Consider the following 20,550-nt stretch of genomic DNA (forward strand, 5'->3'; position numbering starts at 1 on the left):
TACTTTAGGCGACTATTTATTGACTTGGGTGGTGTGTTTGGTGTTCGTGAACCTGTCGCTGTGTTGAACCGCCGATCGACGGGAACGCGGGCCTGAGAGTGAGCAGGTGGTCGCTGTGACGCTGATATCATCGTATACATTATACAATATGAAATATAATCAATTCCCAATCACAGTATTTATTTACGTGAATCATGCATCTACTCCGTACTCGGCTCCAGCTTCTAAACACCAAAGAGACACAACAGGATGCACATGCATTATGAACAGACACGGTGGATATCAAAAAAAAAAAAGTGCAAAAGAAATACATAAGAGCTTCATCTCTACATCCTCAATCAAATCACCATGTAAAATTGCTCCATCTCGAGTTCAACATCTTCGCCCTCGCCAGCCTCTCCCTGGGGATTCTGCTCGGCACTAGCTTGGTCGCCCTCTGACGCGGGCTTTTGCCTCTCACCGGTTGCATCCTGCTGTCCGGCCTGCTCGGAAGATTGTGCCTGTCCCTGGGGCTTGCCCGTCGTATCGACCGTCTCGGTCTGCTCGCTGTCGGTGTCCACGATCCCACGCAGCCCCCGTTCTCCGTTGGCTAAGACGACCTCCAACGTCCAGTCCTTGCCCTTGGCCCACTCCTCCATTTGCCGCTTGAGCTCCTCGACCTTCTCGGGGTCAAGATCGTATTTCTTCAGCTCCTCGCGCGACAATCGTTGGATTTCTCCGTTCTCGCGCTTGGCCAGAGTGTCGACCTTCTCCTCTCCGGCAGAAGCCACGCGGCCCTTTTCAATGACCTTGCCCTCCGACCCGACCAGTTTCTGGGCTCCCACCTGGATGTCTCCGACAATGGGAAACTCCAAGGTCTCTGCGGCCTCGACCAGTCGCTGGGAATGATGGTACTCCTGCATCGCCTCCCATTCGGGCACCTCGTCCGGAGTGAGGATCTCTCGGCATTCGATCGAATGCACCTGTTCCTGCTGCGGGGGCAGGAAAGCAACGTCATTGCACAGGCGCGGAGTGTAGATCACCATCAGGTAAGAGCAGGTGGTGAGCTCCTTGATCCAGCCGATGCGGTCCGTGGATTGGGGATGGCAGTGGAACTGAACCTCGATTTTCCGGTTCCTTCCCGTCAGATCGCAGCGCGTCCCCCCATCGAGACGCTGCACGAGATAGCGCGAGCCCCCCTTCGTTTGCAGCTCGGCGAGAGCCGTGGTGGTCTTCTTGGTATCCGTGTCTTCCGTCTCGTCATCGCCGCCCACCGACCGCAGAAACCGGCCGAGGATGAAGGAATGCGTGGTGGGATCCTCCATGGGAGGGTAGTTGGGGATGCCGCTCCCTGACGGCAACGCGTGAAACTGCTTCACCTGGTTTTTGTAGCAGAAGGAATAGGACCACCACCCTGACACGTAGTACATGCATTTGCCTTCCATCTCGCGCAAGAGCTCCATCCCCCGATCCGTTGCCCGGGCCAATTCGCGTTTCTCTTCCGCTTCGTTCGATTCCTGGGTGCCGTTGGATTTACTCTGGTCCTCCCTCTCGACGTGGGGAATGCGACACAGGTATCGCTGACCTTCTAGAGCCATTTCTTCGTAGGTGACCAGATCCCCTTCCTCTCGTCGCAGTCTTCCGCTTCCGCCTTTGTTACCGTGGGTAACATCGTGCAAGGCGACTTGTGCCTGGTTCTGGCCTACGTATGTTGGCTCGTTATCGAAAGCATTGTATTCGACATGTTCGTCTTGTTGGGAGTAGAGGAGTTCTTGAGCATGTGATTCGAGGAGATAGCCGTCCGGAAATAGCACTTGGTACTAGAGTCAGGTTTCGCATTAGTGAGCCGTCCATCCAGGGGGATTGCTATGGATTGTATTACTTGAGGGTAGGCGAGGAGATCGTCGTGGATATTAAAGACCTTCTTGCTGGCCCAGGCAGTGGAAGTGGCACATGCCAGCATCAGTAGCGGCGTCACTATCCGCGAGCGTCGTGCCATCCTGATGTCACGCAACGAGCAGACGATGGACCGTAATGAGACCGAGAGCAAGAGTGGGGCCCTACGCAGAGACTCGAGAGCAAACGAGAGGGATTCTAGCAGGACATGATCATCGTAATCCGGGGTAAAGAGGAGACGCCGCGAGGAGAAAAGGCAACGCTGGCCGCAGTCATGCCTTATCGCTTATCACCACGTGATCTGGGTTGGTCACCTTCATGGTTTTTAGGCGTCTCTGAGCAGTTCCTCGACCATACCGAAACTTTTGAAAATTTCCACAGATCGGACTTGAATGCCATCTGCTTGCCCAACATTCAGTGGCCCAGATCGAGACTCTACGATCTTGCAGCGAACTCCATATCGTACCAGCCATATCGCCGCTGCGAAACCAGCGGTGCCGCTGCCACGGATGATAAAGTCAAATTTCGAACTCATTGTGTCGTGGTTTAAATGCTATTAAGGAGAGAATACTGCGATACTTTCTTATAGACTTACGGGAATATTTGAGAAGAAGGGCTCGTGCTAATGATTACGTTCACCTCGTTGCAGAGACAACTTCATACTTGGCTGACGACTGATCTTTGCATTGTTTGCCCTATCCAAAACCAAATCTAAATACCGGGCACATATATCAGTGAACAAACAGGTCTATGCCTACCGACCGTTCCGTCGGGTACCATGTTTTCCGAACTTAGCCGGTAGATACGGTGTTATAAGAGAGATCGCCAAAGAGCCTTTGGATGCAGAGATAGTTTCAGGGTGCCTGGAGGAAGCGGCTCCTCGGTACAGTACTCCATCGCTCTGACATCATTCATGTGGGAGTAACGCCGAAGATTCTTGTTGAACCGGTGGATTCGCCGCGAACTAGCCGGCAGAAGCAACCCGTTATCCATACTGGATGTCGATGAGTTCTCTATATGCCGGCTGGGAGATGAGGCCGACAAAGACTCCTGCATGGTTGATTCTGACGTATCGGATATCAGTTTTGATATTGGTGCCCCTGCGTAGCCGGGAATTAAAATTTCTGCATGCCCGACATATTTCTGATTTTCCGAATTTCCGAGACGCAATGAGGGCGACCCCCAACAGAGGAAATAGCCCACGTCGCAGATACTTTGACCACCCATCAATGAAGTTGAGACTTCTGTGTGGACAGTTCCGACAGGCCTGAGAGATGACATCAGTCGACGGTCGTATCGAGTTTGCGTTCCTCGGCAAGGGTTCAATGCTCGGTCGGTCTTATGCTCCGTCCAAAACCGATCGCGGTAAGATAGGGCCATCGATGCAACCTCGAAAGCCTGGAGTACTCTTGGCAGGCCTAGTGGTTGCGGATCCAATTGACAACTCATGTACTCCCCTCCTCACGGAGACAAACCGTAGTTAAGAATGCAAGAGAGTATTACCGTACATTGACCTTCTTTAACCACTCTCTCTGAGTTCCATCCCTCCTGGTAGAATACTTGAAGCCGAAACAAGACGACAACTTCAACGCGAAGGCCTTTCTGCATCAGATACTCTATCATCCATCCGTGACAACGACAAACTTTCCCGACTCCCTGGAAATACTGAAGCCTATGATAATCACGACCCCTTTTATGTCTCTACGATAAGCGATACAGAACCACGACAACTACCCTTGGAAGATACTATGTCATCACAAGCCCCAATTTACACTTCTTTTACCGACGCTTGAGCACAAGCAGCATACTTAGCTTCACTTTACTGAGGACGAGCCCTGACCTGGCTCGAAGACCATATTACGGATGCTGTTAGGGCAGTGAGTGACCAGGTACGATATATGGTAAGGTTGAGCGGAGATGCCTCTGAGTCAATTGGATTAGTCGGTAGTATGTATATACAGTCAAAGACTAATCCTTAGAGAAAAGGGAATGCAAGGGAACAGCCACCATATCTTTATAAACTCCACTCGAAAACCCCTTCCGGGGATCCATTGTCGATCAGTGACAAAGGTGCCGTAACAGATAAGAACACAGCAATCATCGACGATTACGAGCAACTGGTCGCATGCACCTGTGAAGACCTAGAACCAAACGAAGACTTCCAGAAGATTTACGCCCACCAAAAAGCAGTGAGGCCACGCCAACGTGCATCAGTCCAAGACTACGCCATTACATTGAAAAACCCTTCAACCATTCAAGCCTCCGTTGAATCAGCATTTTCCTCTTCCTTTTGATTCTTGGCCAACTTTCGTCTTCGATGGTCTTTGAGTAGAAAGACAAGGGCGAGGACAGTGCCGAATGCTGTCAACCCGACAGAAAACCAGAGAGTACCCCGGTAACCATGAAGCAAGTCTGCCTCGGTGTGTCCGCCATTGTTGATCTGAAGTTCAATGGTACCAGCGAAACCAAGACCTAGCGATATACTGTAGACAACAATCGTCATGATCACACTGGATCCCATACCCTGGTACTGTCGAGGCACTGCGTTCGAGAAGATGATCGTTGCAGCAGGCAACGATGAATCCATTGCAAAGGTGGCGATGATGGTGGCGAAAAAGAAGTAGGTCCAGTACGTCGAGTGTACGGGTCGCAAGGCCATGAGAAGGGAAGTGATGAAGTAGCAAAGCATTGCAAACAACATGATGGACGAAGCTGGAACCTTGTTGATTATCTTGCCAACGACCAAGGCTGTTGATATGCCGGTGACGAGGATAGGAGAAAGCCATGCAGCCAGTTGAATGGGAGTTTGGCCACCGATATTGAGGCATATTCGGATGACGTAGAAAAGCTAGACACATCGTTGGTTTGACATAATTTCGGGGCAAAGATCAGTACTTACCCAGATGCCAAATGTGGACCAGCCTGCTGCTGTACAACCAAAGACGAAGGCGATGTCGGAAGTGAGAACGTGGACAGGTAGAATTGGATAGCGAGCTAGGCGAAGTTCGATGTAAAAGAACGCTGCTAGGAACAAGAAACTTAGGATCAGGCATACGTAGACGTAAGGTTCGTCCCACGTAGTGACCAGGCTCTGATTCCAGGCGAAGTTGAACAGAACCAGAGCTGTCACACCGCTTGCACCTCCCAGGAGATCAAGGCGGTCCAAAGTTTCGCAAATCGTTCGTCGCTGCTTTTGCTCACCCTCGACAGGCATGTTTGGAATTGCAACGATAGCGAGGACGAAGAGAAAGGCAACCCCCAAAGCCTGACTCCAATAGATCCATGGCCACCAAGCCATGGCGAAGAGGGGCCCAAAGAGGAGACCTGCCATCGCACCGACTGGGGCTGATGCAGCAAACCATGCGAACCCCATGTTTCGAGGGCCCTGGGAGAAGCATTTGCCCATGATGGCGAGTGCATTAGGCACAGTGAAGGCGGGACCAAGGCCCTGCAAGACACGAGCAAGGACGTAGACGGGGTAGCTGGAGTAGACAGAGACTCCTGCCATCATGCTGGTCAAAGCAAGCCAGCCCATACCGATGATGAAGATTGCCTTGTTGCCAAACTCGTCACCCAAACGTCCTCCGATCAAGACGAATGTGCCTAGAGTCAAGCCGTAGCCAGAGATTGTCCACGAGAGTTTACCAGGGTCGGTGACACCAAAGGACTCTCCGATTATTTCCAGTGTCGTGAGACTGTTGCATAGGCCCAACTGATTGGTGAACATGGATGAACACACCGTCATGATGAAGATGATCCGCCGAATCAAGTGGTAGCCATCGGCAATGTAGACGTATTCATCTCTCGCAGTCTGTGCAGAACCTATACCTGAATCTGTATGAGTTAGTCAACGCGTTCAAAAGGTCTCCAGCTTTTGCAGGATATCTTTGAGAGCTACTTACCATCACCATGCCTCGATGGTGGAATTTTGGAAGGATGCGATGCAGTTTCCTGCCCTTCTAGAGATGAGGCGGTCATTGTAAATAGGATTGAATGTTACTTGACTGCAATAATAGGCGAAGAGGTTTGCGGAAAAAGAAAAAGAATTAAATCTATAAAAGATAAAGAGAGGGAACTAAAGAGAAAGGCGCAACTAAACCCACCTATCTGAAAGCGCAATGCTGTCTCTTTTGATGCTATCTAGATGCCGATTTGTCAGAATCCATTTCCGGAGTAATAACTGTTTATAGTACTAAATCAAAAGTCTCCGTTGTCCCGCTCCCGACGTCCTTACATAAACCGCCCACCCATAACTACTTAACTAGTAGTAGCACCAAAACACAAGATAGCTGATCAAGGAGGTTTCATGAGCCGTTATCCGCATTGCCAGCAATAACCACTACAACGTTGACGTTTCTAAGACCAAGTACAATGTTTTAGAAGCGTGAAACACAACCCAATTTCCAAGTAGACCTGCACTAGGCATACCTCACACCCCAAATGTATTCATGTTTTTAGATATCAAGGACTTTCCAATACCTTCAAGACGCTGTTCCCAAAGCTTGTCCAACCATCCTTCCCAAATTGCCTTAGTATATCCAATTCCGTTTCACCATTAACTCGTCTTGTATCCAGCGCTTGGGTAGGATCATCCTCAGGCCAAGGCTTGCCGGGGTCTTGTTTGCGGAAAACATCGAGCCAACTATTGAAATTGAAACGGCCCGCAAATGCCAACAAGCGCTTGTTCTTTACCTCCTCTTGAGTCAGCGCACCAATGTGCAAGAGCGCCACATCTCCGACATAACCATAATACGAGGCTCCGAAACCTCTCATGAAGCCATCCTTTGATGGATCTTTGTAGAAGTCTAGCAACCATTTCGCCGTGCTACCAGCCTGTTGCTCGTCGAAGATGGCCCCTATTGTGTAAGTTGGCAAAACAGAGTTCACCACGAAGCTCGGGTTCTCCTCCTGGCTGAACTTCCACATTTCCTTCTCGACTTGCGCTTTGAGAGCAGAATAAACGTCCCACCCACGTTCCGCCTCGTAAGGGGGTGGTTTCCACGCAGCTTCGATGGCCTCTTCGTTCCAAGTGTCCCCATTGATCGGGATCTCTCGAGTAGTCGAACGATTGCTTGCTGCTTGATCACTGCTGGTGAATACGAAACGCTTGATTGAAGGTTCTTTCCTGGCAGCCTCAAGAAGTCTTCGAAGAGCTTCTACACTTGGCGTAATGACTTTGGTCGGGTCGGGTCCGAAGCTCACGTCTCCTGCGACATGGGCGATGCCATCAACACCCTTGAGAGCTGCGTCCCAGACGCCGGGGGCATTCTGATCTGATATAATGACAGCCTCGAAATCTGCAGAAGGGTTGCGTTTGGTCAGGGCTTGCGTCACCCAGGCTGCCTTTTCACTCGAGCGGACGGTTCCGCGCACTCTGTAGCCAAGCTCAAGCAGCCCGTTCGCAATATACGAGCCAATGAAACCTGTGACGCCAGTAACGAGTACCAGGCCTCCAGGAGGCACTATGCTGGAAGATGCAATCATGTTTCTGACGAAAGGATTCGAAATAGAGCTGTGAGGTCGCGAGATGGTAGTGTCGTGTCTGCAAGATATGGCAGTAAGCCCCCCTTTTTATAATCTATAATCCGAATTTATAATCCGGTCTGCGGCTAAGTACATCTGGCCAGCGAATAGGATCCATCGATTCAGTCTCCTGTTGATCTGTGACTCACGCAGCTCATGTTCAACGTATTCCGGGGCTGCCTTCCAAAAGTGGGTATCTCGTTGTGTAAGTGGTAGCATTTCTGGATGCAAAAACACAATGAGATGGACCAAAACGGTAAGAGGCCAAGCCTCAGCCAGCCGTCGCTGAAATCAGGCAGCTTGCATAAATCCTCAAAGCTGTATTTTCTTCCATCTTACCCATCTTTCCCGAGAGAATGGTGAGATCGTTCGATCGCCTTGCCATTGGGGATGCCGGACCGGTGAGCCAAAGAGACCCTACCTATTGAAATCAGCTAGTGGGTTGGGATGTAGGGCTTCGGATCTGATAACAAGCCTCGGAATACCGAATTACAAAGCAGGCTAGGTCACGTGGAGGTGTGGCGGTGTTACTCCGGGATGACTGAACCAGTGCGGACCCGCTGATTGCCAATGACGGCCGCAAGGGGTTTAGCGCCTGCTGACGGGAGTCTTGGTCAGCTTCAATAATCTCCGACTAAGGTTTAGCAGTCCACCTTCCATAGTTCACACTTCATGATTATTCGAGTCCTTATAAGACGTGACAAACTTCGTCCAATGGCTCTAGTCTTTTCTACCAAGTTCCCACTCTACTCCCGCTCCTGTATAAAAAGCCGCTCGTCGCGTCCATGAGGCCCTTTCTGTCTTTTTTCATCGGCATCACAGCTATCCTCCTTCCACTGTTCTATACCTATAGATCAACCTTTACTACATCGCTAGTCTCCAGTCTGCTGCAGCGTTTCCAACACCCCACGACTACTCCTATCACCACCGGAAACATTCAGTCGCACGATCTCTATCCACTTCCTGTCGTGTTTCCAGTCACCGAAATGGCCATTCCTCGAGCAATCCGCCAGGTCTTCCTGGCCATCGAGCAAGCCGAGGGCGCCGGTGCGCGGGTCCGCCGCTCCGTCGGCACCGCCAAGCTGCGCAACTTCAGCCCCTTCCTGATGCTGGACCATTTCACGATCGGGCGCGGGGCCGGGTTCCCCGACCACCCGCACCGCGGCCAGGAGACCATCACCTACCTGCTCTCCGGCGGGGTTGACCACGAGGACTTCGCCGGCAACAAGGGCACCATCGGACCGGGTGACCTGCAGTTCATGACCGCCGGCCGCGGCATCATGCACGCCGAGATGCCGCACGAGAACCCCGACGGCTCCCCCAACGTCGGCATGCAGCTGTGGGTCGACCTGCCCAAGCACCTGAAGATGTGCGAGCCGCGGTACCGCGACCTCCGCGCTACTGAGATCCCCGCCGCGTCTGTCGACGATGGCCGCGTCACCGTCAAGGTCATCTCGGGTCAGTCGCACGGCGTCGACTCCGTGCGCGACCTCGCCTACACCCCCGTCTGGTTGCTGGACGTCACCATTCGTCCCGGTGGCCGCATCGCCCAGCCTCTGCCGCAGGGCTGGAACGCCTTTGCCTACACCCTGGCCGGCACCACCGTGTTCGGCTCCAACGATTCCACCCAGCTGGTCAAGGAATTCCACAACGTCGTCTTCGACCAGCCCGGCGACTACGTCGAGGCGTCCGTGCCCGATAACGCCGAGTCTGAGGCTCGCTTCTTGCTAGTCGCCGGCCAGCCGCTGGACCAGAAGGTCGTACAGTACGGCCCCTTCGTCCTGACTAGCCAGGAGGAGGTCTACCAAGCCATGATGGATTACCAGACCGCGTCGAACGGGTTTGAGAGGACCCGCGGGTGGGAGAGTGAGATCGGCAAGAGGATGGCATTCTAGGGAGGTTGCGAAATGGTGAACAAATGTTGAATGGGCTCTTGTTATGATATGCTATGATACTCTTGTTAGGCGTTACTTCAGTTTGTTTTTTTTCCCAGTCAATTAGCTCTGTACACTATATTCTTATTTGACTTGGTTCGCAAAATTGATATATAAGTGCTGCACTTACTTACTCTCTTCTACTCCCGTAGTTGGTCGTTCTACTCCGAAAGGACTATTCTATAAGACCAAGTGTGTCACGGAAGCACCCGTAAGATCTGCTACGGACACCTCAGTAAGCTGCACGCCTCGATTGTCATCCAGATGCGCATTATGAGGATAGGATTTAGGCACTTCCTCTACAAGATAAAACAGGTGGACTCGGGTAGATACAAGTGTAATCTAAAGTTGCAAGCTCCTAGGTAAATCTTACCAGAGTGCTCGCTGCACACTACCTACCGCAGGAGTTAATAGAACACCTTGATTCGATCGAGGGGCTGCGTGGGCGTACACTGAAATATGATATGGTTGTTAAATATCCGCAGGTGACTCGCCGCGTCGTTAAATCCATGTATCAAGCAGGCCTACTTCAGCAATATTAAGCTGAGAGAAGAGGATAAGGATAAGGCTCCGGGAACCAAGCTCGATCTAGGGGAGGAAGATGATGGCGACCACCACCGTGACGCGCGCAGAGGCAACACATGCATAGTGGGAGGGGTGTACGGCGCTTGGGAGAGCGTGGTAGACATGCGGCAGGCGTGTGGCGAGCTGTTTTGTGTTTTGTATTACTTTTTGTCTACGGCATTGGGGTTTGTATAGCGTACGGACACGTTCTGCTTTGATCAGCGAGACGCCGACATAGCTTAGCGTTTTCATAGATAGTCTTCATCAGGTTAATAGAATTTGGATCGATCCATCGATCGACTGTAGATCTGCAAATGAAAACGCTATTTCGAGTCTTTTAGATTAGAGAGAAACCTTTGATATCAAAACAAAACAAGATGCAACAGAGAGAAAAAAGAAAAAGAAAAGGAAAGGGGGAAAAAAAAGGGTGCTAGCAGAAAAACGGATCGTCGCTCTAGTTCACTTGAATAATCCAATCACCCCCCAAAACTCCACTTGGGATAACAGCCAGGGCCAGGGATTTTTATTAAGACATAACCCCTTTCACTTCGTGATTGATATACCAATTCAGTCTCAGTGCATTATCGACGAGACCCTCCGAATTCCCACCAAGAAACATCATAACTATAGGCCAAACAAAGGAAGACCTGCTCATAAGCACGAATATAATCTACAGGGCGGGTGAGCGCCTACGCCCGAGGGGAGACAAAAAAAGCCAATCCTGGGTGCATTTGTTTTGTGAATTGTCGCTGTCAACAACGGACGGCGACGCTGGCCGTTGCGGTGTGTGGTTTTTATTTAGCGAAATGCAGATCGTAGCCCAGCCATCTGCGTGCGTTCACACCGTCGGCATCCAGCCCGGGGGTGCCGTACGTCAAGGGAGCGTAGAAGCAGAATCCCCAGAAAGTGAATGCCAAGATGACCAGGGTCGCAATCCACCCAGCGACGAAGGACTTGGTGCCCATGCGCTCCTTGGCGGTAACGAAGTGGCGGACAGAAGTGGAGGCCTTAGCCTTGCCTGAAGGGTCGTCTTCGCCGTCGGTCGAGCCCTGTCCAACGGAAATTGGCTGGAGGTTGAAGATAAATTCAACCAGCGCACCCGTCACGAGCGCCGAGGCGAGGTGGGCGGGCAGGTAGTGGTGCAGAAAACGTTGACGACCCATCAGCCAGAAGGGGAAGTAGTGAGCTGCCCAGCAGAGGAACAGGAAACCGGTGCTGTTGTACAGACGAGATCGTGCTCCAGGGCCCCAAACTGAAGAAAAAGTTAGTTTCATGGACTAGAGAGGGGATTCGGTACCAAGGCCGGTACTCACTTTCTTCAACGGCGTCCACTCCACGACGAAGGGACAATTGGTCAGCTCCAATGACACCGGCAAACACCGCCAACAGGCTGCTAGCAATCCACCATCCGATGGGGTTACCCAAGAAATAAATTTGCTCCCGGGTATCGTTCTTGGTCCAGAAGCTGACACCGCGCAAGAGGAAGGGCCACTGGAAGGGCTCGCTGGCGTACGGGTGGCTACTAGTCAGAGCGTTGTTATGGAAGAACATCGCTCGCTGGAGCTCCAGGTACTTCCGCAGGAAGGGCAGCTGCTTGACTTTGCGCTCTTCCTTGTGCTTGCGGGGGCTGTCTTCTTCCAGCGACTCGATAGAGTCCACGAACCACAAGTTGCTGCTCTGGAGAACGTTCTTGTTTCCGTTGATCTCGGCCTGCTTGAATCCCCACTCCGGCAAGGGAGTGGTGTGAGTCCACATCGCCACCCGAGTAGGAACATGGACCAACTTGAAGTGACTTGAAAGGGTTCGGAACTCCTGCTTAGACTTGCCGTTTTCGATCTTGATTTCGAACAGGGTGTCGTTGCGTCGGTCGCCATTGGCCACTTCCTGGGAGACGGTGGTGAATTCCTGGTTCGTCGGGTAGTAGGGAGAGGCAACGTCGTGCGTCAGGAGGAAGGTGTCGGTGCCTAGGTGACGGAGCTGAACAACATCACCGTTGTGCACATTGTGGCCTTCGCCTTCATTAAGTTCCAAAGGAACGGTCGGAATGATCTCCCACTGGTTGTTGGTGTCGTTGTACGGATATCCGGTCACCTGTTGGCCCTGACTAGAGATACGGCCATCGTCATAGCGGAGAGGATACGTCTCCCAGTGACTGTGCAGGAGTACCTTGGTATCCTTGTGTCGGATGGTGATGGCATCATGGTATTGAATGTTGACTGACTGCGCGGACAGGGCATTGTCGCTGAGGGTTTCCTGGAAAGCAGGGGTCATGAAGTCGTCGCCAGGGCCGGAACGGGTGAGAATGGCGAAATGGACCTGGAACCAGAACAAATAGAAGAAGAAAGGGACAACGATGAGAGCAAAACCACGGGCCACGAAGTGCTTGGTCCACTCGACCATGCTCAACGCACCGTTGGCACGGCGGATGTCCAGCAAGTTCCACAAGTCGACCAACACGGCGGCTCCAATGGTGACGAAAGTGAACACTCCGACGTACTTGGTGGAGATAACGCAGCTGAGAGAAACACCGGTCATCAAGAGCCACTTCCACCACTTTCGGCCGAAAGCCTCGTGGCGCAGCTTGTAGAAGCGGACGTAGCAGAGAATGCTCAGTGCCATGGTAAGGACCAAGCTGGCATCCAAGAGAATGAGCCGATCTTCACCAATGTGCGCATTGTCGAACAGAACAAGGCCAGCAGACAGAACACAGGCAGGCAACGAATATCCAGACTCCCACATGATCAAGAACACCACCGGGACGGTCAAGGCGCCGAGAGTTGCGGGCATGGCACGGAGAGCCACGTAAGGGACATTGTGCTCGACGTACGAGTCGCCGATGTTATCGAACAGAAAGTGGCCGTCATAACCGACCAACCAGCCCATGAAAGCGAAGAGAAGCTTGCCGAACGGGGGGTGCACATCGAAGAAGTAGGTGCGTTGTAGGTAATAGGATGCGAACTAAACGGACCACGTCAGAGGTTGTGTCCCGGGGAGCACGAGCTGGCTCAGAATATCCCAGGTCTTACCTTGCCGAAGTGTACTTCATCGAACACTACTTCCGCGGGGTATGAGATCTTATAGAATCGAGTGACGAATGCCAGCACGGTCAGAACGGTTATGGCCAGCCGATAATCCCATTCTGACTTAGGCTTGGGGGTTGCGGATTGAGAAAAAGGAGAGGCACCGCCATCCAACGGCGCAGGAGAAGCTTCCTTCTTTCCGCCTCTCTTACGGAGAGAGGGCGAAGGAGACGAAGACATGGTAGCGGGTAAAGATTGGATAACGATTGGAGAGACCAGTTAGAAGTACTGGAGGTCGCGGTAAGGGGTCAGCATAGGCAATTCCAAACAGACACAGGTGAGCAGGGCGGAGGTAAACCACTCACATCGATTACGAAGAGGACATTATAGAAAAGGAGAGGCGTGTCTTTTTTTTTTTTTTTCTCTCTCTCTTCGGAGAAGGGGAGAGATGATGGTGATGGGGCCAGATTGCGTGTCTCCGTCAGTCCAGCGCGGAACGGAACAAGGCGTGGGTCCGAGCATCGGAACATGTGAACAGGAGATGCCTTTGTTAAGCAAGGAACTGCAAGGTATTCTTCAATTTCTATATGACGGTGGACTATTCAAAATGAAGCTAAAACCCGGTCAAAAGCAAATGATCCAGTAAATCAAACTCCTGACGCTCCCAAACTGCCCCAAATGCCAGTATGTATGTACAGAGAAAGAGCCATCAACTTGACCGATGCACCTGGGGGTCGAAAGAAGAAAAATGAAAAGAGAAAAAATGAAAAACAAATAGCAAACTGAACCAGATGAAATTTCAACAATCAGTCACGATCGGTAACCTCTAAAAGGTCCAGTTCGGTTTTCACCAGTGATTGAAATTCGGCTCGAGAGATCCCCGTAGCTTTCGCCAACCGGAACAAGCTCTTGATATTCGAGCCAATATGCTGCTTCACTCCAACCTCGCATGCGGACTGGCTTTCGGCCTCCCGTTCCAACTTGGCGACGGCATCGGAGCTCCCAGACGAGATGGACGACGGTCGAGGGTGGTTCAAAGGCATGGCACTGTGCCCATTCAAACCATCGCCATTGGGAGGTGCCGGTTCCTCCGTCGTCGAGTCATTGATCTGGCGCTGAAGAAGACTAGCGAGCATATCACCATTCAAGGACGAATCTCCCGGCGGTTGTTGCTCCTCCTCCGGGTCATGGTTATCCATCGCGGGCTGCACTTCGGCATATCGAGAAAAATATGTCGCCTCGGAGGTCTCTCGCTGCGAGTTGGGAGCCGGCGTCTTGACCTTGGGAGTTCTGCCCGGCGTAGCGTCGTACTGGGCCCAGTAATCATCATCGTCGTCGTCTTCCTCTTCTACCGTTTGGGCAGCGGTTTGTTGTTCATGCTTCTCGGCGGATTTGAGAGCATCCTCCATCAACTGCTCTTTTGCGTGCGCATTTGCCTCCCCGATGGAAATCGACCACTCTTTGTCGTCCTCGGCCTCGCCTTCCCGGGGAAGCAGTTCTGCGACTCGCCATCCAGGTCCTCCACCTTCTTGATCGGTCGGACACCACAGGTAGACAACTGTTAGACTGTAGTCGACCAGTAGCACCCGGGACTGGAGAGTTTCCTCGTCGATCCGTTTGTACGTCACCGGGATTTCCCCGGGTAACTCAATTTCCCCCGAAACGGGATGGGGCTCAAAGTTTGTGCCGTCCACCAGTGCCTGCAGACGCTCGGCCTTCCCAACGTTCCAACACAGGAGCTGGAGCCATGAATCGGTCGGAGAAGCGGAAACGGAGCTGAAGACTTGTACTCGTTGACGGAGGATGGGCGATAGCAGCGACAGAAGAGCCGGGGGAGGATGAGGCGAGACGAACGCCGTGGGGAGACAGGCCAAGAGCGGAGGGAGAAGGTCTCGAGGATTGGGGGGAGGAATAAGTTCGACCATCGTGAAACGTGGGGATCGTAAGCAGGTGGCAGTGGCAGTGGCAGGGGCAGGGGCAGGGGCAGGATGCGCTGCAACTGATGGGCGCTGAAAAGATCTGGCAAGCGACGTTGGCGGTGAAAATGAATGGAACGTCAGGGACACGGTAACGACACCGTAGCAAGATCAGAACCGGAGATTCACGATTTACTAGAGTTGCAAAGTGCCATCGCCCCCTTAATTAAAGGGAGCATCCGCCGACATGCAACGCTGCTTTGCTCCCTTCGCCCGAGTTGACGGGCGGAGAAGTTGCGGGGTTGCTTTGTTCCCCTCCCATCATCAGTTCTTGCTTATCCTCCAACAGGTCACTTTCAGGTTTCTTCAAGTTTTGCATTTCAACTACTTTCACTTAGTTTACGGGGCACGCGCCGTCGCCAGCAACAGGCGACTATGGCCAGGATCACCGCCAGCACCAATGCGCCCCCAATTCCGGCACTCAGCCCGATAACCAACGGCCGATGCGCGTCCACCCACGATCGGGCGCTGTCATCCTCACTTCCGTTTCCTCCTCCGGCCCGAGACCGCGCGCATTCCTCCCCTCCTCGCCACTGACACGTCATGCTATCGCAGCACCGGGCGTCGCGCTCGTTGCATGCATTACCTCCGCAGTCGCATGCCTCTCCCGCTTCAACGATCCCATTTCCGCATTTGCCGTCGGGGACGGTGGAATTGCCGCCGCCATCGGCGTCGCTGACGCTCACAAGACACTGGGTGCTGGTACGGCGGGAGCCGAACCGGGAGCAGATGTTTCCGATGGTGCACGGGGAGAATCGCGTCATGCCCCTGTTCGACGACGGGTTCATAATGTATTCGCCATCGGCGTCGCAGGTGGAGGAGGACCGAGGACAGCACTGCGAGTCTTCGTCCGCGCCCGCCTGGCAGGTGCTGGAGTCGCAGTCATGAATGGCGCCAAAGGTATGCGCCGACTCGTGCGCAAAGACCTGCCATTCACTTTGAGACCGGGCGATCACGTTGGCTCCAGGTGTAGAGCTGTGGTATCCCGACGCGCCCGAATTGCATAACTCTCCAACCCAGGAGATCCCCACAGCGCCGGTATTGGGGCAGCCCGTCAGCAGCGACCAGTAAGCATTATCATCGTCGATAGAGCTTCGCCACGAGGAGAACCGGTCGAGGCGCCAGTTCAAGTTCCCGCTAGAACAAGGCGCATTCCACTGTGAGTGTGAGGTGCCAGAGGCGCTGTCGGGACAGTCGGCATCGCTGATCGTAAGGTTCCGGAGCCCAAGCGAAACGTTGAAGCTGTTCTCGAAAACCACCGATGCGGTGTTGACCACGTTTATGATGTTCCGACGCACAGCATCGGTGGAGTTGAATCCCCCCGAATAAGTACAGTCCGTCACAACGCCAATATACGCGATCCGCCTAGATGTTGGACAGCCGGAGGTGCTCCCGACCGTGTCTGTCAGGTTCTCGTTCGCCGAATCAGCATCCCATCCCAACTGTCGTCGATCCAAGAAAGCCATTGAAGGGGACGCGCAGGATTGCTGAAGTGATGAATCGTCATGCCCTGATATCGAGGGCGCCGACGCTGGATAGACCAGCATGTAGCCTGTCTGGAGGTCCGACAAGCCATCATTGCGCTCCTGCTCCAGTTGAATTCTGTATTGTTCCGAGGAGATAGCGAACGTTCCTTCGAACAATGGCTTGGCCGTATCTTCTAACACTGTGACTCTTGCCCAACCGACTTTCACCCACGGTCTGCCTGCAGACCGCATCCATACTGACCCTTTCGTAACATGATATGTTGGCTGCGTAGATGGTTCAACACTCCTGACATTTCCATGTACATTTATATACTGAATGTATGCATCTCGCGCAGTAAATTCTCGGTTTGTTTCCAGCACGAAGGCTAGCGAGTTCCCGCTCCCTTCGACATCGGCAGTGATATTAAATTGGGGCGATGAGTGACTGTCATGAGAGGTGGGATTGGAGGTCGAGTTCACCAGGAGAAACGGAGTCTCGGCAAAGCGCGCTATGATATCAGAACACCGGTTAGCCCGGAGCTATCCACAGCTGGCCTCTTCCGGGCAGACTACAGTGTATTCATTGCTCTTGACTCGATAAATTGTAGACACTCACCTGTCACATTGGAAGCCCATGATAAAAGTGCAGCTGAAGCAGCCAGAAAATTGCGTATCTTCATACCAGACGATTGTTTGTTTGATGTTCTGGGGCCGACCCGTCTTAAGTACTCCGTAGGGCCCCGTCTTGGTACTAGATTAGGGGTTTTATTAGTTCATGGGGCCGGAGAGGGCTGATCGTCAAGGCATATTTATAACCGCCGTTCGTCGCACGGGCAGGGCTGATGAATCCCTCCGTTCGAGCAGGTATTGAATAATCGGGACCAGCTATCAATCCAGGCAAAAAAAAAAAAAAAAAAAGAAGAAGAAGAAAAAAGAGTTTCGGTAGGTACGGAGTACATAGTCGGTGCATGCATGCGTTGAATCGTCGTCGTCATCGGTGCTGGGCACGACCTGGAGTTCTCCACGCTAAAGTTTCGAGTGAACATGACAACGACACACATCTACCGATGTGATCATCTCCTCCGCAGGAAAAACCGATCGCACAGCCACCTGGTCCGATGGATTGGGGGTGAGCTGAGCCGCTGAGTCCCGAACAGACTGTGGACTTTCTCGGAGATAGGAAGAGCAAACGCGTGCCAAGTGCAATTTCCAGGGCTCCACGATGTCAGCAACGGCCAGTACGAGGCTTGGCGGATGCGATTTGAAGACAGAACCTCATTGACATCGGTTCTCCAGACACTTGGCATCGTGGAAACGCGTCTCCATGTCATCAATCGCCATGGATGAGCATGCTATCGCCAGCAACAGTAGAGCTTGGGGGCTGTGACGACATGGAACCATATGGTTGTTCCCCAGGGATTGGCGACCTTCTTTCTGGAAATCTCCACTGTGCCCGCTATTGCCTTGCCAGACGGTCAGCAAGTTGCATGAGTAGAGACCGGGGAATCTGGTTGCCTTCTTCAACCAACACCCCGGAGCCATCGGCTTACACAGGGCTGTTGGGAAATTATTCCTGGAATCAACTGGTACGACTCGATGGTGAAATGTGAGGTCATAAACCAACCAGCCCTGTGTCAAGTGGTTGACGGGATTGGTTAGTCCTGTCATCAAGCCCACTCTTGCACCGCCATGCAAGCGATCGACATCGGACCGGAGTAAGGGGTTCGTAGTCCACGGAATGAGAGAATCAACAATGACAGCATTGCGCTGACAGTGTTGTCATTATATATTTCGGAGATCGCCCCATTGTCCGGATTGGATGCTAAATAGAAGCCGGAAGACTCGCTTCTGTGCTCATCTTCATGGAAGACCATCAGTTTCTATTGGAGTTGGAAGGCTATGAGACCTGAACTGACACTAGCCAACCTCCAAGCAATATTTCATGTCATATATTCACCAATATCCCAGGGACTTTCTGACCGGTAGTACGAATGGCACTGCAGAACTCACAGACGCAGCAACGGTGCTGAGCTGTCGTGGGCACGCGGATGGAGGGGGTACAAATGAACCATCACTGATCAGAAAGGGCCGAGCTTATTATTCTTAATCGCCAGAAGACCGAGGAAAAGCATGGATCAGGGTCGATCTGCCGGGCCGAATCGAGCCAATGTGATCTTGAAGAAATCTCAGCCGGGCGGGGGAGGTGTGAACTGGCTGAACTAGACTGCTCGCTAGTCGTTATCGCGACTTCGGCGACTTTCCATTTCTTGCCAAACAGCCGTGACTCCGAATCTTCGTCATTCCCTCCACTCGCGCCATGGATTGATCTCACTCAACCGGGGAGAGAGACAGTGTCAACAAGAAGAACCCGATTCAAGGAGAAATATACATCTACTAGTTTTCACCATGTCGGAAAAGACCCCTCACCTTGCTGCCACCATGGCCGACGAGCCTGGTTTGCGGCCCGGTCTGGCGGATACAGATCTGCAGGAGGAATTTCACCCGGAAGAGCTGAAGGAGCTGGAGAAGAGGATTCGATGGAAAGTTGATCTGCGACTCTGTACAATTGCTGGAATTCTGTGCAGTCTCAACCTGCTCGACTCGGGGATTCTCTCGTCAGCTTCGGTGACGAGCATGCTGACGGATCTCAGCCTGCAGGGGACGCGCTACTCCGTCTCCATCTTTATCTTCACCATTGCCAGTGTTGTATTTCAACTACCCTGCACGGTCGCAGTGCGCTGGATCGGTCCCCGGATTTGGTTCTCGGTCATCACCATCTGCTTCGGCCTGATCACCCTGTGCACCGCGTTCATTCACACCTGGAAGCAGATGATCGCCCTGCGCGTCCTCCTCGGCATAGCCATGTCCGGCATCTATCCGGGCTTGACCTACCTAGTCAGTACCTGGTACACCCGGCGTGAGCAGCAGCTTCGTTTTGCATTCCTTCAGTCAGGCGAGGTCACCGTGTTGGCCACCGGCAATATTGTCAACTACGCGCTGAATCTACTTAATGGGCGAGCCGGATTGGCGGGATGGCGCTGGATGTACCTTGTGCAGGGGCTTACTACCTGTGTTCTGGGTGCCCTAACATACTGGTGGATTGTGGACTTTCCCGAGAAGGCTGGCAACAGCTTTCACTTCCTATCTGAGACGGAGGCTCGGGTTGCGGTGCGGCGTATACAGCTTGACCGTGACGACGTCATACCAGAGCCCTTCAGCTGGCGCAAGATCGGTGTGAACTTCCTTGACCCTAAACTATACGGGTTCGCCTGCATGTTCTTTCTGTTGAACCTGGTGTCGACAGCGCTGAGCTACTTTCTTCCAATAATATTGCAATCCGGCATGGGATTCTCCAGTAACGAATCAATTCTACTTTCCACGCCGGTAGGTCATCTTCTGTATTCTTTCTTGCTTTTTCTGCCTCTTCCATTGCTATCTTTCTTTTTTTCACTTTTCCTTCATTTTTCCTTCACTTTTTTTTTTCAACGAAAATATTCCTGATCGCTTGCAATTAGCCGTACTACTGGTCCGTCGTGCCCGTTCTATTCACTTCCTTCATTGGCGACACATATCGCAGGCGCGGTCCCTTGATCGTCTTCAATGCGCTTTGCCTGGTGGCTGGGTTTTTGATGTTTGGTCTTCCGGCATCGACCCAAGTCACGGTGCGGTACATTGGCACCTTCCTGGCCACCGGCGCATATGTTTCCAACTGGGCCGCATTGAATGCGTTCATGGCCAACAACGTGGTCGGGCAATGGGAACGAGCAACCACGGCGGCGGCCGTCGCGGCCTGCAACGGCCTGGGCGGCGTGGCGGGTAGTTATATCGTGCGACAGCAAGAGGCGCCACAGTATGCAACGGCCGTGTGGGTGTCTGTTGGGTAAGTATGACGACTTCTAGGCTCGAAGTTCGAGCCTCGAATACATGATTTATGGGTGAATAGTTGTGGTCTAACGATTCGATGCAGATCACACGTTCTTATGATCGCCATCGTCGGGGTATTCACAATATGTTTTTATATCTGTAATAGACGGTATGACCGGAACGAGTGGACGCCTCAGAACAGGGTACGTTACGTGAAGACCCAGAATCCAGGACAGATTGACATTCGGTACTGACTAGTTTCCCTTCGTTCTGCAGGTCGGCTTCCGGTATACATATTGAGTGAGCTCGGGGTGAACATGCAGTATGA

At 52.6% G+C, this 20,550-nt stretch overlaps 8 protein-coding genes across 8 annotated transcripts; 2 read left to right on the top strand and 6 right to left on the bottom strand.

Annotated features, from left to right (window-relative positions):
* Positions 1-338: 338 nt before the first annotated feature.
* KD926_000487 (PRKCSH domain-containing protein) lies at positions 339-2,410 on the bottom strand (the record flags this gene model as incomplete). Its single annotated transcript, XM_053096395.1, has 3 exons — positions 339-1,799; positions 1,862-2,137; positions 2,342-2,410. The coding sequence occupies 3 exons, from the start codon at positions 2,408-2,410 to the stop codon at positions 339-341; spliced, it is 1,806 nt and encodes a 601-aa protein (XP_052959557.1).
* A 1,719-nt stretch (positions 2,411-4,129) lies between these two features.
* Positions 4,130-5,853, bottom strand: KD926_000488 (MFS transporter; the record flags this gene model as incomplete). The annotated part of the gene is made up of 3 exons (XM_053096397.1): positions 4,130-4,723; positions 4,775-5,703; positions 5,778-5,853. The coding sequence occupies 3 exons, from the start codon at positions 5,851-5,853 to the stop codon at positions 4,130-4,132; spliced, it is 1,599 nt and encodes a 532-aa protein (XP_052959558.1).
* A 483-nt stretch (positions 5,854-6,336) lies between these two features.
* KD926_000489 (uncharacterized protein) lies at positions 6,337-7,359 on the bottom strand (the record flags this gene model as incomplete). The annotated part of the gene is made up of 1 exon (XM_053096398.1): positions 6,337-7,359. The coding sequence occupies one exon, from the start codon at positions 7,357-7,359 to the stop codon at positions 6,337-6,339; it is 1,023 nt and encodes a 340-aa protein (XP_052959559.1).
* An 824-nt stretch (positions 7,360-8,183) lies between these two features.
* KD926_000490 (pirin family protein) lies at positions 8,184-9,293 on the top strand (the record flags this gene model as incomplete). Its single annotated transcript, XM_053096399.1, has 1 exon — positions 8,184-9,293. One exon carries the CDS (start codon positions 8,184-8,186, stop codon positions 9,291-9,293), a length of 1,110 nt encoding a protein of 369 aa, XP_052959560.1.
* A 1,397-nt stretch (positions 9,294-10,690) lies between these two features.
* On the bottom strand, positions 10,691-13,156 carry pmt4 (dolichyl-phosphate-mannose-protein mannosyltransferase; the record flags this gene model as incomplete). Its single annotated transcript, XM_053096400.1, has 3 exons — positions 10,691-11,148; positions 11,210-12,854; positions 12,923-13,156. 3 exons carry the CDS (start codon positions 13,154-13,156, stop codon positions 10,691-10,693), a joined length of 2,337 nt encoding a protein of 778 aa, XP_052959561.1.
* Positions 13,157-13,722: 566 nt separating this feature from the next.
* KD926_000492 (uncharacterized protein) lies at positions 13,723-14,841 on the bottom strand (the record flags this gene model as incomplete). The annotated part of the gene is made up of 1 exon (XM_053096401.1): positions 13,723-14,841. One exon carries the CDS (start codon positions 14,839-14,841, stop codon positions 13,723-13,725), a length of 1,119 nt encoding a protein of 372 aa, XP_052959562.1.
* A 371-nt stretch (positions 14,842-15,212) lies between these two features.
* KD926_000493 (zincin) lies at positions 15,213-17,038 on the bottom strand (the record flags this gene model as incomplete). The annotated part of the gene is made up of 2 exons (XM_053096402.1): positions 15,213-16,867; positions 16,975-17,038. The coding sequence occupies 2 exons, from the start codon at positions 17,036-17,038 to the stop codon at positions 15,213-15,215; spliced, it is 1,719 nt and encodes a 572-aa protein (XP_052959563.1).
* A 1,726-nt stretch (positions 17,039-18,764) lies between these two features.
* On the top strand, positions 18,765-20,522 carry KD926_000494 (putative MFS transporter; the record flags this gene model as incomplete). The annotated part of the gene is made up of 4 exons (XM_053096403.1): positions 18,765-19,742; positions 19,874-20,238; positions 20,326-20,425; positions 20,481-20,522. 4 exons carry the CDS (start codon positions 18,765-18,767, stop codon positions 20,520-20,522), a joined length of 1,485 nt encoding a protein of 494 aa, XP_052959564.1.
* Positions 20,523-20,550: the final 28 nt, after the last annotated feature.

The sequence above is a fragment of the Aspergillus affinis genome (assembly GCF_023601865.1).
Source record: "Aspergillus affinis strain CMG 70 chromosome Unknown NODE_10_length_487445_cov_86_957759, whole genome shotgun sequence".
NCBI classification, from domain to species: domain Eukaryota; kingdom Fungi; phylum Ascomycota; class Eurotiomycetes; order Eurotiales; family Aspergillaceae; genus Aspergillus; species Aspergillus affinis.